This window comes from Halyomorpha halys, unplaced genomic scaffold (assembly GCF_000696795.3).
Source record: "Halyomorpha halys isolate HHAL.00 unplaced genomic scaffold, Hhal_1.1 Scaffold618.1, whole genome shotgun sequence".
Lineage (NCBI taxonomy): Eukaryota > Metazoa > Arthropoda > Insecta > Hemiptera > Pentatomidae > Halyomorpha > Halyomorpha halys.
Window position 1 is genome coordinate 235671 of NW_027106817.1, and position 14849 is coordinate 250519.

At 33.4% G+C, this 14849-nt stretch overlaps 1 protein-coding gene across 1 annotated transcript in view; it reads right to left on the reverse strand.

Annotated features, from left to right (window-relative positions):
* Positions 1–14849, reverse strand: part of Msp300 (Muscle-specific protein 300 kDa) — a gene marked incomplete in the record, with an annotated part of 315787 nt that overhangs the window by 235582 nt on the left and 65356 nt on the right. Inside the window, 1 exon segment of the mRNA XM_067045109.1 lies at positions 9830–10034. Coding sequence (XP_066901210.1) covers positions 9830–10034 — 205 coding nt within the window.

Sequence of the window (14849 nt, forward strand, 5' to 3'; positions counted from 1 at the left end):
ATTCTTATTTTTAAGAAGGAACAAATGAATCCTTCTATTAGTTGGGCAATGTGGCGCCTGCTTCTCTATTTCGGGAGCACGGTTTGTTCAACTCCTTCACAACTTTTTCAAATAATAAATTACAGACCGAGGCTTAGTCGGAGGTCAAGATCAAGAGCACGCATAAATAAGAAGAAGTATTTGAGAAAACATGTGAACTTGATAATTTCCTAATTAATGTAATTTGATTAAAAATGCATAATTAAATGTACTGTAATTTACATAGATAAAAAAAATCATTTTCTGCGTCTAAAAAAAGCATATAAAGCTACCCTAATATGTTAGAAATCAAGTCTCTACGCGATCTTAAATGCGACTCAAAAGTCTTTTTTTTCTCAAATTTTTTTTCGTGAGGTGGGGAGGAAATGTCGGCGAGTAAAAATTATTAATAATTGTAGTTGTGGAGCTTTACTACTCACAACTACAGTTCCAACTAATAGTTTACAGTTGTAGTTGCAACTAATTTTCCAATTATTTTGCTTTGTAGTTGTGAGCTCCAAATACTACAGTAGTTGTAAAAACTCGTTGCGGTCCACCAACCATAAACTATTGAAAGGTGTTTTATGTGCAACTACTTTCTAACTACTGGTATCTATAGTTGAAATCTTTTTGCTCAAAAGTGTCGGGGGTAATATTCGAAAATCTATGCATCTTTGAGTTTACGGATACAAGATTACAAAAAATGTTTATAAAACTCCTTGACTTTTCATAAACTCCTGGAACATTCTAGAAGCTCCTTTTAAAGCTTATTCTACAACCTAATGAGCAAAACAATTATTGTACCAATATTAGCAAAACTAAAATTGGTACAAACATAATATTTTCACTACAAAAAAAAAAATTATTCAAAATACAGATTTTGTTATATTCCTTTATATCAATTACTATATAAATATTGTCATACAGCTATAATTAATGCATCATACAATATATACCGCACCGTATATAGGAATCAATAAAAACGAATTTAAAAAAAATGGCATTTTTGATCAAGCATTCTGAAGACGGAGAAATAATTCGACAAGTCGATTTAAACAAAATATAAATACAAATGAATACTTAATGATAAATGGTTATGTTCATGGCTCTAAAGATAATTTGATAGTTTGAATTACTTTGACCTATTTAAATCTTTCTCTAAGCTAACTCTGTTTGTGTGTGTTTCTACAAAGTGAGGATGAGGGAAGCGCACCTGTCCCTATTAGTTAAGCTCTTATTTTGTTTTTCTTTGGCTCTAAATCTCTAATTCAAATTAGATACACAGTCTATAAAAAGTACGCTTAACTAAGCCAAGCATGATTTAGACAAAGGTAGAAATTTTATTAGGATAAATAGATTGGTTAAATAAATTAGAAGAAAAATAGAGGCGGATAGTGGTATAATGACATTGAGGTTTAAATAAAACGATCGGTGTGACGGTGTGGTGGCCTGTGGACGGTTGAAGGAGGGATTTTTGATTATACTATCATGATTCATAAACCTCATGAAATATTAAAATTAGGTAACTGTAGTAAGCTAATAATATATTTATTATCTATATATCCACATAAACATGGGTAAAAAGAAATCTGTCCTGCTACAACCCACGAACGCCATGGGTGCAGAACTTAGGACTAGAACCACGGTTGTACAAGGATAAGCTTTCATCAAAACCACTCTCGACGACCAGATTTTTCCAAATTATGATTGGGTCGTCCCCGGAGGATTCATAAACCCATGGAATGACTCACGGCTAAAAGTACAGAATAAATAATTATCTCTCACAGCCGATTATAATCCTGGTCCTTGAAGTTAATAGCACATTGCCTTACCACTGAGCCACGCCGCTCCTCACATAGATGCATATATGTAGCATTATGAATCAATCATCTATGAATTGATGTAGTTCTCAACTGAGCAGGAAGAAGTCAAATACACCAAGCATTTAACATATTTTGAGGTGGTTACATTTTTGTGTCTTGGTTGTTTAAAAAAAGAGCATTATTTAAACTTATAAACCAAAACAATCTTAAAAGCGGTTAGTGTCCTAGATATACCACTACCCATAAGAAACTACCCGTTACTCAAGTAATACAAAACAGACTAAAACTACTTTTAATAAATTGTTAAAAGAGGAATTTTCCTACTTGAGTAGTTGTGTAGCACTCTAATGACGTTTTATATTAGCAAGTCTCGTGGCCATCTTCTTTTCAGGCGCCTCGGGGGATTGACAGGAATGGAAGAGGAAGCAAGGTTAGAAACTAGTGGGTTTAGGTGGTTAGGAGGTTTATAATGGAAGGAACGATATATGGTTCGGGCTTGATCGGTTACATGTGTAACATTAAAGTCTTTATGGATGATTTTATTTGTGACAAAGTAAGAAACTTTAAGTATTTTAGGAAGGATCTTGGATTGTAAGGGTTGGATATGAGGGCAGTTCGAAGATTTAGTGGAGCCCCAAAGCTCAACTCCGTATGTTCAGGTTAGCCTTATTAAAGTCATGTAGATCAGTCTTTTGAAATGAATTGGAAGTTGACACCGTTTGCCCAGTAAGTGCTGAAATAGTCAAAATCGACATGCAGTTTCATGTATTTTCAGTCTTGTGTGAGGATTCCAGGTTAGTCGTTTGTCCAGATGTAGTCTAAAGTAACGGATCTGTTCGAAAGGTAAAGGTGATTTGTTTGGATTTATTTTAATCTTCCAATTACGACATCATTCTTCGAGGTCTGTGATCTGGTTTTAAAAATATCAACTCAAAAAACAAAGGGTGTAGTTTTTTTGTTTCAAAAATGGAAGAATCTCCCATTAAACCTTAAAATATCAGACATTAAAAATAAATTATCCACCTGCCTTTATGTATATTTAATAGATCAGACTCCACCTGACTGTAACATCAGACTCCATCACCTAATTATTAATTGGAAAATCTCATAATTAAAAAAATCATGAAATAGTATAATGTGTAATAAAGCCCCTTAAAATGTAATTATGCAGTAAAATGAGCAATAAATTCATAAAATGTAATTACCTAAAAGGAAATAAGAGGCTATATAAAAAATGATAATAAAAACAATAACAGTGACGTAATTAACTTTAATTCGTAAATAAAAGGTGGATTAAAAAAAAAGGTATGAAAACGTGAAAGTTACGTTAATTAATCAATACTGTACTACCGTTTAAACAAACTTATTTGTTTCTTTCCTCGGAAGGAAAGATTGTTATCCTTGAAAATTTCTGTAAGAAATAAGAATGCAACATTTTATTATTTTTTTTTTCTTAAATATCAATTTGTATTTTTTGATAACCTTAAAAATACGAATTATTACAAGCTGTCTTGTTTATATATTTAATTCACCCTAAACGTAAAACATCCAACAGCTCGAGATGTAAAAAATGGTGATTTAAAAAGGTATTAAATTGAAAATTATTAATTATGTAACAGAAAAATAGTTCCTATTTTTTTGCATACCCTTTGTACACAAAAACAGTTCCTATTTCGTTACCCCTTATGCAGAAAAATAGTTTCTATTTCGTTACTCCTTATACAGAAAAATAGTTCCTATTTCGTTACTTACTCCTTTTATAGATTTGTTACTTACCTCTTAACAAAAAATATTTCCTATTTCTTTAATTACTGCTTTCTCCGAAACGGACTTAGTATTTAACTTAACAACTAAACTATAATATATTTGTTAGTAAAGAACTAGAAAATTCAACCATTGCAAACGTATTTATAATTCTAAATGATGCATGTTTTTATATATATTTTTTTTAATCCACCGACTTCTCACGACTAGATTTTTTTATTGTATAATGTACATATTACGAAAATACATAGATTTTAAAATACTTTGTTGCTTAGTGATCAGTTTTAGTTGCGATTTCCAGAGAGCGTATTATGAATTGGTTGTAGCAATATTTTGCTATAATTAGATGACTCAAAATACCATACTACTGTAAGATTTATTTATAGCTTCCACCGTAAGATGTGTGGATGAGAATAAACTGCGATTTGGAATCTTAACAAGTTTCTGTAAGTGTGATTTAATGAGAGCCATATCGTGCAAAACGCCGATCTTAGAAATAGCCTCAACTTCTCCAACAATACATTTGTTAAACTGTACCATTTATTTTCCAACCATCTGTTGGCAAGTTAATAAATATTTTTTAAGTAGTCACCATTATGTATCCATTTTAGTCGTAAACGTGGGTAGCAAACTGTCTATTAAGCATTATAATAGTCGGAATCGATGAGCAGTTTCCAGTCTTTTCAGTCTTGTATGAGGATTTCAAGACTTTCAATTTGTCCAGATGTAGTCCTAGGTAAGGGATCTGTTCGTTTACAACGAAGTTCAAATACTGAGAATGATTTTATAGAGTTATATATGTTTGGCTTTCCAACGGTATATAATACGTCTACATTACTACTCTTATTACCGGAAATGTGTTTTCAATCAGATAAAAATATTTTTTCTTTTATCTCATTAAGTTAATTATCAAATTCTTTCATAGTTTATATTTATCCATTTCTTATAAGTAATAAAAATTTTAAAAGTTTAATTATTTCAAACAGACCAAATTAAAGTTACTTTAGGGGAAGCCGTTCAGAAAATTCGGAAATTAAGCCGTGTTAAACAATTTTAATGACTGTGAGACCTATCTGATTTAATCTAAATATTTAATTGAACATTAGTAAATCGTCATTGATCAAAATTATTGGAGCTGTTTTCAAGAAAATCTAATATATAAAAATTGCCTTTATATGATGGATTTTCCAAAATTAAAATCTGTACTGCTAGAACCAGGGGTTCAGTACTTTATAAGGAAGCACTGTTACTAGACCAACGGTTGTGCTATTTTCCAAATGTAGTCAATCAATTATATATAAAATCTTGCATATACATTTGAAACATTTAAACTACGTGAACGCATACGTCAAAAGAAGAACAACGGCTTGCGGTTTTTGAAAATAAAGAATTGCAAATTATGTTCTAACAAAAGAAGTAACCGAAGAGAAGGTAAACCGGCAGAAGAAAGTACACGGTTGCTCAATATTAAATATCGTAGAGTGAGTCCAACTATAATAGATGTATCAGATTTAAATGGACGTGCAAAATATTGGGTTGATAATAAACTAAAATGGTATTCATTGCTAGACTGTGTATTATAAAAGGATCTATCAAAACGTAGAAAAGATTATTTTACAAGGTCTTTTCAACAAACTTTTTGTGTGTTTGATTTTAGTTTGGCCGTTTGTAGCCGTTGGAATTGGAGCGCCAACTTTAACTGTCTCAAGCTGGGAGGTGGACATTTATTTCTGTGGAGGTCCTACAAAATGAAAACTTTACCCACCACTAAGGATATAATAGTGTAGTACTCAGTAGATAACCTCTACAGGTCAGAAAAGACCAGGAGGGGGTTCCTATATATACTAACCATAAGCTATACATTAACCATGGTATCGGAATCGAATCTTCGTGTTATTATTATTTTTATTTATACCGAAAGCAATAAAACTTCATCTTCTTGATAAATTTTCATGATTACTACACTCACAAAAAGACCTTCAACGAAACTTACATTACACACCGTAATGCGGGAATTTGGCTAGAAGACAATTGGTGAAAAGCTATTTATAAACGCGACAGCCTAGTTTCGGCTCAAGTTTTATAATCCTGTTTACTTGGCTTGTCAATTAGACGTCAGCTGTGCAGGAAGGTAGCAAGTTAAATGGGGGTTGTCCTTAACCCACCTCGTCGGCTCGTCTTTCTCCTATATTTTATTTAGTATTATCTACGCTTCATTCATTTTCATACACATCTAGAAATAATTACACTTTATACTTTATGTAAGTGATATTTCCGTGCAATAAAAAAAAAAAAGACTGGTGAGAACACAACTTTTTACATCCTGATAATTCGAAACTAGCAACGAAACTGCGTTATACACAAGTGCACTAATCCATTACACTGATCGTACGGGGTCATCAATCATTACCATCGTCCCATCCTTACAGTCTCTCAACGCCACCACAAACACTGTCGGAGCCACATAAAAAATTTAACATGTGTACACGTAACATACGTGTTAAATAGTGTTTAAAAATATAGATATAAAAGTTATTCTTATACTTTAGGGTGTTCAAACATGTACAATAATATAAAATTAAAAAAAAAAAATTCTTTAATGAACTATTAATATAAATTATTTGTCTATGCTTTTCATCTTAGGTGTCCCTTGAAACGTTCTCTCATTCGTTTTGACTAGTTGAACAGGCTTTACACTTCCTAACGTCGTTAGTAATTTAGCAACGTAAGTAGTGTTTAGTGATTATTTTCGGATATTTACACATGAAATAATAATTCTTTAACAAACTATTTAATTTTGAAATCGCATTCGTTTACTGGCACAACATTTATAATAATAAACTTAATTATTTTTCTTTCTACGTTTCATTTTCCGTGTCATGTTGAGGCTTTCAGTTCAGCTGTTCGGTTTCACACGGAAATGTAAAGACTTTAAAAATTATTTAACTTTTTAAAAAATTACTAATTATAAAGACTCCTTTCCTGGGAAATATTCCTTGGCATCCTTTATCTAACAAGGTATCCTCCGTCCCCCGTACATCTTCCATCACCTTCAATTCAAATCCTTAGTACATTAGTATCAAATCCTTAGAGCAGGAGTATAGGAAAATATTTTTAATCCATGTATTCGGCCTTTAATAAGAAGGAACTAAGTTTGCTTTGATTTCAGTGGTGAGCTTAATTGGTACTCTAAAAAAGCCGCAGAGTTGCTTTTCTATGGTAAGTTTGGATTCATACATAGTAACTCAATTTTGAACAAAATTTTAAAAAAAGAAATAATTTTTAAGTATAGTTGATCGAATTAATAATTAAACATTTGATGTGGAATTGAATTATATTTAACTTTTTATACTATAACGTTTTCGTTACGATGGATTATTTACGAGTTATAGGGAAAAAACGAAAACGAATATTTTTTTCTTTTTACGTCAGCATGGAACATATAAATAAGACACAACGATAAGAGATAATTGACCGTGGATAAATTAAATGAGGAGAAGATGTTGGGGAGTGTTGTCACAATATAACACAAATAAGTTAAAACAACTTATTTGTGTTATATTTTGTCCGCATCCCCCAACCGTCTTCTTATATAAATAAGGCGCAGTATAATTAAGTAATTTTTTTTTTAGAAGATTTGGGTTAAAATTAAACCAAAAATTTAATACTCTTAGATTACAAAAGTATTTTAGTTAAGTTTTTAAACTTTAGTTCTAATTAACATGTTTTATTTTAGCTGAACATTTATAAATTGGACATGGAGATTTATACACTTTCATACAAATACATTTATAGATTTCGAAAAAACAAAAAAAAAGTTCGTTACTTCTATAAAATAATTAGCTAATTTTTAAGAGCTTTAGAACGGAAAAAAATTCGTTTCCGTGGTTGATTTGATAGAAAATACTTTTTAAAATTACTTGCTAATGTAAGGTTTGGATTTTATACATCGGACCCAATTTTCAAAAATAACGTAAAATGGAAGCTGAGGACCGTTATTTTTCATAGAACGACTTCCTACTTATAAACCAAGAATAGAAGCATATTAATTCACCATAGAGAGTCGAGGCTTCTATCTCGTTTCATCGACTCTCTTTTTATCATCACCCCGATCCCAGGCGAATATTTCTGAAGATGCGATATCCCTGGCAAGCTGATAATAATACGATCCTTTGATGTGCTACGGAGTCAGAAGTGTACTCCCAGAGTGTATTTGTGGATGACTGTGAAATATGATAAAGAGATGACGGGGCGGGACAGTTCCAGCTAGAAGTGCATACAGATCCCACCATCGGGTCTAGAAATAAATACAGTCGGGTCAGAAATAGCCCGGGGAAGGAGGTTGTGCCCCCTGCCCACGCCTTGACAGCCTGCCATCTCGCTCCCTCTTTACAATCCCAGCGTATGAATCTGACTGTACGGGCTCTCTTTTACTCAGTACCGATTATACCTCCCATTTAACAGTAATTTAACGTGGGATTGCGAAAGGGGAATTCCTCACCATCCGTAAAATTATAATATAGTGTATGGCGCCTCAGCTAGCCCGCAGCAGAGTCTCAATTCTCAGAACTTGCTATTTTTAAATTTTGTGAGATGCTGAATCCATAATATATAATTTTTTTTATTAAAAAAAAGAAGATATTTACCAGTTAATTCCGAATTTCTTAGGATTATTCGAATCTTACATCCAAAAGTTTTTATTGTTCCTATATGAAACGACAAAATATCATTATTCTAGGACTAAATCCTTTAAGAACACAAACAATGAATACAAAATTATTATAAATTAGTTTATAGTGTAGCTATGAAACCCAACTAATAGATGCCGATGCCACCAATCGTTCTCTATACACATCCGTCCAGTGACGCCTGTCCAAATCCAAATCTACCAAATAAGTCTTAAGGCAATCTTATTTTCTTTATTTCAGTCTACTCCTAGGAAGTTTGAACCGACAGGTAAACGGGTAGCGGATCCCTAAAATGTTAATAAACACTGAACCGACGGGTAGTGTTTATTAACATTTGAGTTCTTTGAAACCATCAGATTATTTAACCTACTATCAATATTATTTGCACATTCTGAATTATCATAAATTATTGTTACCATATTTGTTATACACAATCAGAAATTATCAAGAACTATCTTCAACTATCATGAATGAATGAATGAAATGGCCTTTTATTTATGCGAAAATTGAAATTATAAAAAATATAATATAAATATTCACATTTAAAAAAGATAGAAAAAAATATACGTACATGCTAACAAAACATTAACTTCTGTTTTACTTTTCTTTCTATCTTTCTGCATCCTTTCCTTCCCTTTCGGGAGTAATAGTCAGCACATCTCGAGGTGACCAGCCCTATTGGGAGGCGAGTTCTTTCCACTTCTCCTTCCAGACAACCTTGTTCCTAGCAGCCCTCAACAAAAGGAGTCACATCACTACATTTTTTCTTTTGACGTTCTCTTCTTTTTTAAATGTCGTATGGAGTCCATTCTGGGGCAATTTTTGAGCATCTGTCATCTTCGCACAGAAGGAGAAGCCCATTTGCTGCAATGAACTGCCTTTTATTGTTTTTCAGCAGCTGCATCTTCTTTGCTTCGATCAGAGTTGGCGAAAAATTTGCTATAGTTGAATCTAATAGCTGATATTGTCATGGATACAACTCTTATTCATGAATAAATCATTGGTAAATAAATATCGTATCCAATAGCAATATTAGCTATTAGTTTCAACTATAGCTAATTTTCGCCAAACTCTGTTTTCGATTTTCGTTATTTATTATTAATTTAGAAACTAAATCTGAAAAACATATTTTATACATGGATTCGGTGTTGTTTAAATTCAAGGGCAAACAACGCCGAGAGAGGTAAAACATAACAAACAACGACGCAATGCTTTGGCAGATATGCTGGACCTTTAGAGAATTTCTTACAACTTTGGATGCCTATTATCATCACATTGCAGGCTTACAACCTAACTAGTTATCAAAATTAAATATCCTCAATTATAACCCTAAAACATATTTTAAATTAATTTAGAATCATGAGATAATTCAACTATAAATCATGATATTACCTTTTAATATTATGCCTACAATATCTATAGACACTATCCTGGTTGTCTATTTGATTAGAATAAATGTTTCATGCAAATATCTGAGAGTTAATAACAACAATACACAACACTTATACAAGATGTGCTAATGAATTAATAACTCACCCTGTAGCTGGTATATGGTGGCTTGGTATTCGGCTAACTTTTCGTCTACGTAGTCTTGAGATTGAGCAGCTATTATGTCCGCGGTGGATCTCCCATCCCTCGCCTCTTCTTCTTCCTCTTGGAGGGCTCCTGGTGGTTCGAGGGGGACGGTGTACGGCGAGGGAGGGCACCACATCAACGGGGAAAACGGAACGGGGCTCCCCGCCTGCAACAAATATAAAATACAGTATTAATATTCAATGGTGAAACAGAAATTATTTATAGTGTCACATAAATTATGGGACTCAGTAGTACAAATTAAATATCTCGATAAGCGGACAATACTCCTATTTAACTATCACATTGATATACTATTTCTAGAAGTCCTTTTCTAGGAGAAACCTCCCACATAGAACCCTCCTAGTTCTAACTTAACCCACCTTCAGATCTCACCAAGCTAGAAGATTGATATGGTATCTAATTTTAGAATCTGTAGCAGAACTGGAGTAGGACTGTCGAGGGAGACACTCAAGGATATAAATAATATATATTAGCCTGTAAATAAAACTTGGGCATATTATTTCTTATTCTCTATACATTTTGATATAAAGTGGATAAACTTTATCTCACATCACACTGTGGTTTCAATTCCATAACTGCAGGTCCTTCTTTCAGGTCGCTGATGATCCTCAAGCCCATCCTCTACACACTCAATACAGCTGACATCTGAACCCATAACACTATACTCACCACGTATGCCAATGATACATGTGAACAATGCCCGTTAATTTCATCACAAACTCTCTAATCCCATATAAAAAAAATTGAAAATAATTATTAAATAATTTAAAGATTAAAATACCCCCCCCCTCACTAAAACGATCAAATCACCTTTACCCTTTATAAACATAAGTATCCACAGTATTCTATGTAAAATGTTTTACCATGTTAAAAGTTATAAACATAGGATTGTGAGCAGCCCTATTTAAAGTCATGTTAAATGCATAAGAGCTCCTAGCAGATTTCTGAGCAACTCGTTTTGTAACATTTCTTTTCAAAACTCCTTGTTATTGCTTACTTCTACGTTTTGATTAAAGTTATTTATTACAACATGCCTAAAGTAGAAGTAGTGTGAAAGTTTCGCCACTGAGTGCCTCGTTGATCTTCTAACTGGTGAGGAAGAGAATCAAGATGAGCTAACTATCAACTGTAATTACATTATTATTATGGTCGTCCATTGCTCTATTAGTTATGAATTATGAAAACATAAATATACTAACACAAACTACGAGCACAAAAAAAAAATGAGTTCAGCTGGTCTGTTCAGTGACGCCATTCTCATGGTAAAAGAAAGAATTATTTCTCCATTTAACATGAGTTTTTCCACTTCACACGCTTTAAAATGTTAAACTAAAGATCTACTAATTTGATTTCGACAAATGACTAACTTGAAATCATCTCATATTATAACACTTATTAGATAAACGGTCCAAACTTCTGATCAATTACAAAAGACTGATTTACAAGACTATAATAAGACCTATTCGGATGGAGTTGTGATTCGGGACTCCACTGAGCATCAGATTCTTCACGTATCCAATTCTTACAATCCAAAATCCCTGATGATACTTACTTTGCCCCTCCAAAAAAATCATCTATTAAGACCTTAATAACATATCCACCCAAATCCACAAGTTTCCATGCTAATACATTCACTTCGATTCCTGATAATCTTCCAAGATACCTGAAAAGAAGATGGCCTCAAGGTCTTGTAATGTAGTAATGTTATTAGACTGCTATCAATGAGTTGTTCCTTCACAAATATTTCACATTATCATATTTTTAGCTTTAATACAGTAATAAATTTCAAGAAATACAAAAATAAATTTGTTTATAAATGTTAGCAATCATATTTCATTTCTTCAGTGATAAACGATTTATTTGGAACGAAATATTATAGTAATATGAAGTGGCTAAATATATCCAAATCCGTAAATTACCCACAAGAGACAAAACGGCTGGAGCAGAACTATTGTAGAGATACAAATTTTAATTCATGGAATTCAATACACGAAACAAACCGTCCAGTGTATTAGTCAAGATGCACTAGACCTTCGATATTTTTACATTTATCACGTCTCTGAAACGTATGCCAAATCCTACTGATCCAGTCCAATAACAGAAAACCATAAAAAAGCAAAACTCGGATATAAAACACACTGATCCTTTAGTTTTATTTCCCTAGAGCAAGCTGGCACGCTCTCCTATATTTATGACGCGGTCCCGATCCAATGTACCAACCGCTCAAACTAAATAAACACTTTTTTCAGGCATTTTGGCATGTTAGGTTTTAATTCAATCGTAGAGAATTAGCATGGTTAATTATTTGTCTTGGGAACCTCCTCCTTGAATATGAGGATAAAAATAAAATTGTAAAACGGTCTATTGTTCGAAACCGATCTATTTACTCCTGGCTTTATGCGGACAAGATTGTTCTGGCACCAGGCCTGTCCAGTACCAAAGCGAGGAAAATGCTTAACTGTTCTGTCTCTCCCAGCGATTGTAAATAAAGAATTACTTATTTTTTTGTATATATGACATAAGGCTATCCATAGCGATGGTGATATTTACCTGTATATACCGATTCAACTTGAAAACATTCCCAATATCATTATATCTTTACTAGAATTTATTAGCTAATATCGTAACAATAGATAATAATTAAAAAAAATAACTAATAAAATGAAATTGAAAAGAAAAAAATACTCCAGCAAGTGACATTAATTGATGTAATAAATAAAGTTTATTATATATACATTAATATATTTATATCATATTTGTTGTCTTGAGCTAATCAAATATTTCCGGAATGTAAGGGCTATTATCGTTTAATAAAGTTGTGGAATGATATTATAATCCGGTGCCTATCAAATGCTTGCAGTTTGTTTGTATGTGTTTAACAGTTATTGGTATGTTACACTACCTGCGTGTTGGTCTGGTTGTTCTTAACAGTGAGTATAATTGAGAATATTCTATATAAGTGTAACTTCTAGGCAACGGACACCAACGGGGAAGATGATTTTATCCGTTTTACAGAGGTTAATATAAAATTAGCATAAAAATGAAATTAAGCTGAAATAAGTAGTAAACCTCTACTCCCCTGCCATACATATTTTTTGGGTAAAGCCAGTTGAACAGATTCGCAACTTATAACAACTTATATACTTATACTTGCTACTTGACAAACGCTTTAAACTTTGCATTTACTATAAAAAACTATACACTATGATAATAAGACCTATTTGGACATAGGAATTGAGCTTTGGGGCTCCACCACACCATCAAATCCGATCCAATCCATCTCCTATCCATTCCATACAATCCAAAATCCTTTATGCTCCTTATTACGAGACAAATAAACTCATCCGTGGACAACCTCATTATCCCATTCGTTTCAAATTTGGTGCGACATAGATATACCTGCTTTCATTCCATAACCCTTACCTACACAAACCCATTAGTTCATAATTTCTCTCTAAAACAAAAGTTTGAAAACTTTTGCATATGTCTAATTAGGAGGATCATCCTAGGGTTTGGGTAATTTAGTCGCAAGTTACTCCAGGATGATCCTATTAATGATTAATGCAAAATTGGCCAGTCTCGAGAACAAACCATGAACGGCCTATGGGCACATTCTTTTTATTTATTTATTTTTTCCTCCTCTCCTTACAAAAATCAATTTAATAGATACATACATACAACAGGATGGTCATATACATGTTAGGATAGCCGTGGGTTTTTTTTATTTTTTCCGTAACCTCCTTTATTATTAAATTTATAAAATAAAGACATACAAATGCATAATACAAATGACAAATGTATACTAGCATACTACTGGCTTGGATTGCCTAGTGGCATTGTAAGGTTCGTAGCAAGGTCCAATCAAGGAAGTCAAAATCATGCAGCTAACGCCTGTGGATTATTGGAACGGGGAGGGACGTTCCGCAGGTCAGGTCTGAGTGAAACGACTTTAGACTGTAGAGTCCATAGTCCTTCCCTCGTCGAGGACGCCAACTAAGGGGACAGTGCACTGCCACCATATCTATTTCCAGGTCTCGGTGGAGGGGTAATTTCACGAAACAGAGGGTTTGACCAGGCCTTCAACCCATCAAAAAATGTATGTGTCGTCGGCTTAAGAACTCCGGCACAGTGGAGAGTTGAAGCTCTTCACGGATGGCCCTCTGAAGCTTGGTTCCCCTTACGATTCTTCGAAGAACAGATCCCTGGAAACTCTTCAGTCTGTTTAACGTAGTCTTATAGAGATGTCTCATTAAAAGAGCACCATGGAGCAGAGTTGGTCTGATAATTGCTTTGTAGATCAGTGAAAGTTGCGGTGAAGTGAGCAGATGGTGCAGCCTATACGTTTTAAGTCGAGCCAGCTTGAGCCTCTTCTTGGTATGATTGGAGAAGGTGAGATGACGATCTAGAGTCATGCCAAGGTAGAGGATGGAATTAGAGATCTTCCGACCCTGTTCATCCACCACGAATCTTTGAGGCAGGCAGCTCTTTTTGCCTTTCTGAAAGGACATGACAATAGAGTCAGTCTTAGACGGGTTCACCCTAATGTTTTTTTTATTTTCAAAATCTCTTTATTGTTTCAAATTTACAAATTACAACACCCTTATGAAATAGGTACGTGACCTATGGGTTGCGTAGGGGTGACCTATGGGTTGCAATCAAGACATACTCAACACGTAACCTTTGTCCTACTGGGGATGTTGGCTGCCACCCTAATGAAATTTGATTTTCAGATTATATATATCGTGAAACGACAAAACTTAAATTTTGCGGGAGGGAATTCAGTTTTTCTTTCTAAAAATATTGAATATTAACAAAATAATTAAATATCTCTTAAAGCCGTAAATCCCTATAAATTCTGGAGTCATGACTTATCATATTAATATTTCATGAATTGTTTGGTAGGGTTTTTATTAAAGCGGACACTACTCGAAGCTACCTTTGAATCCCTTTGGAAACATCT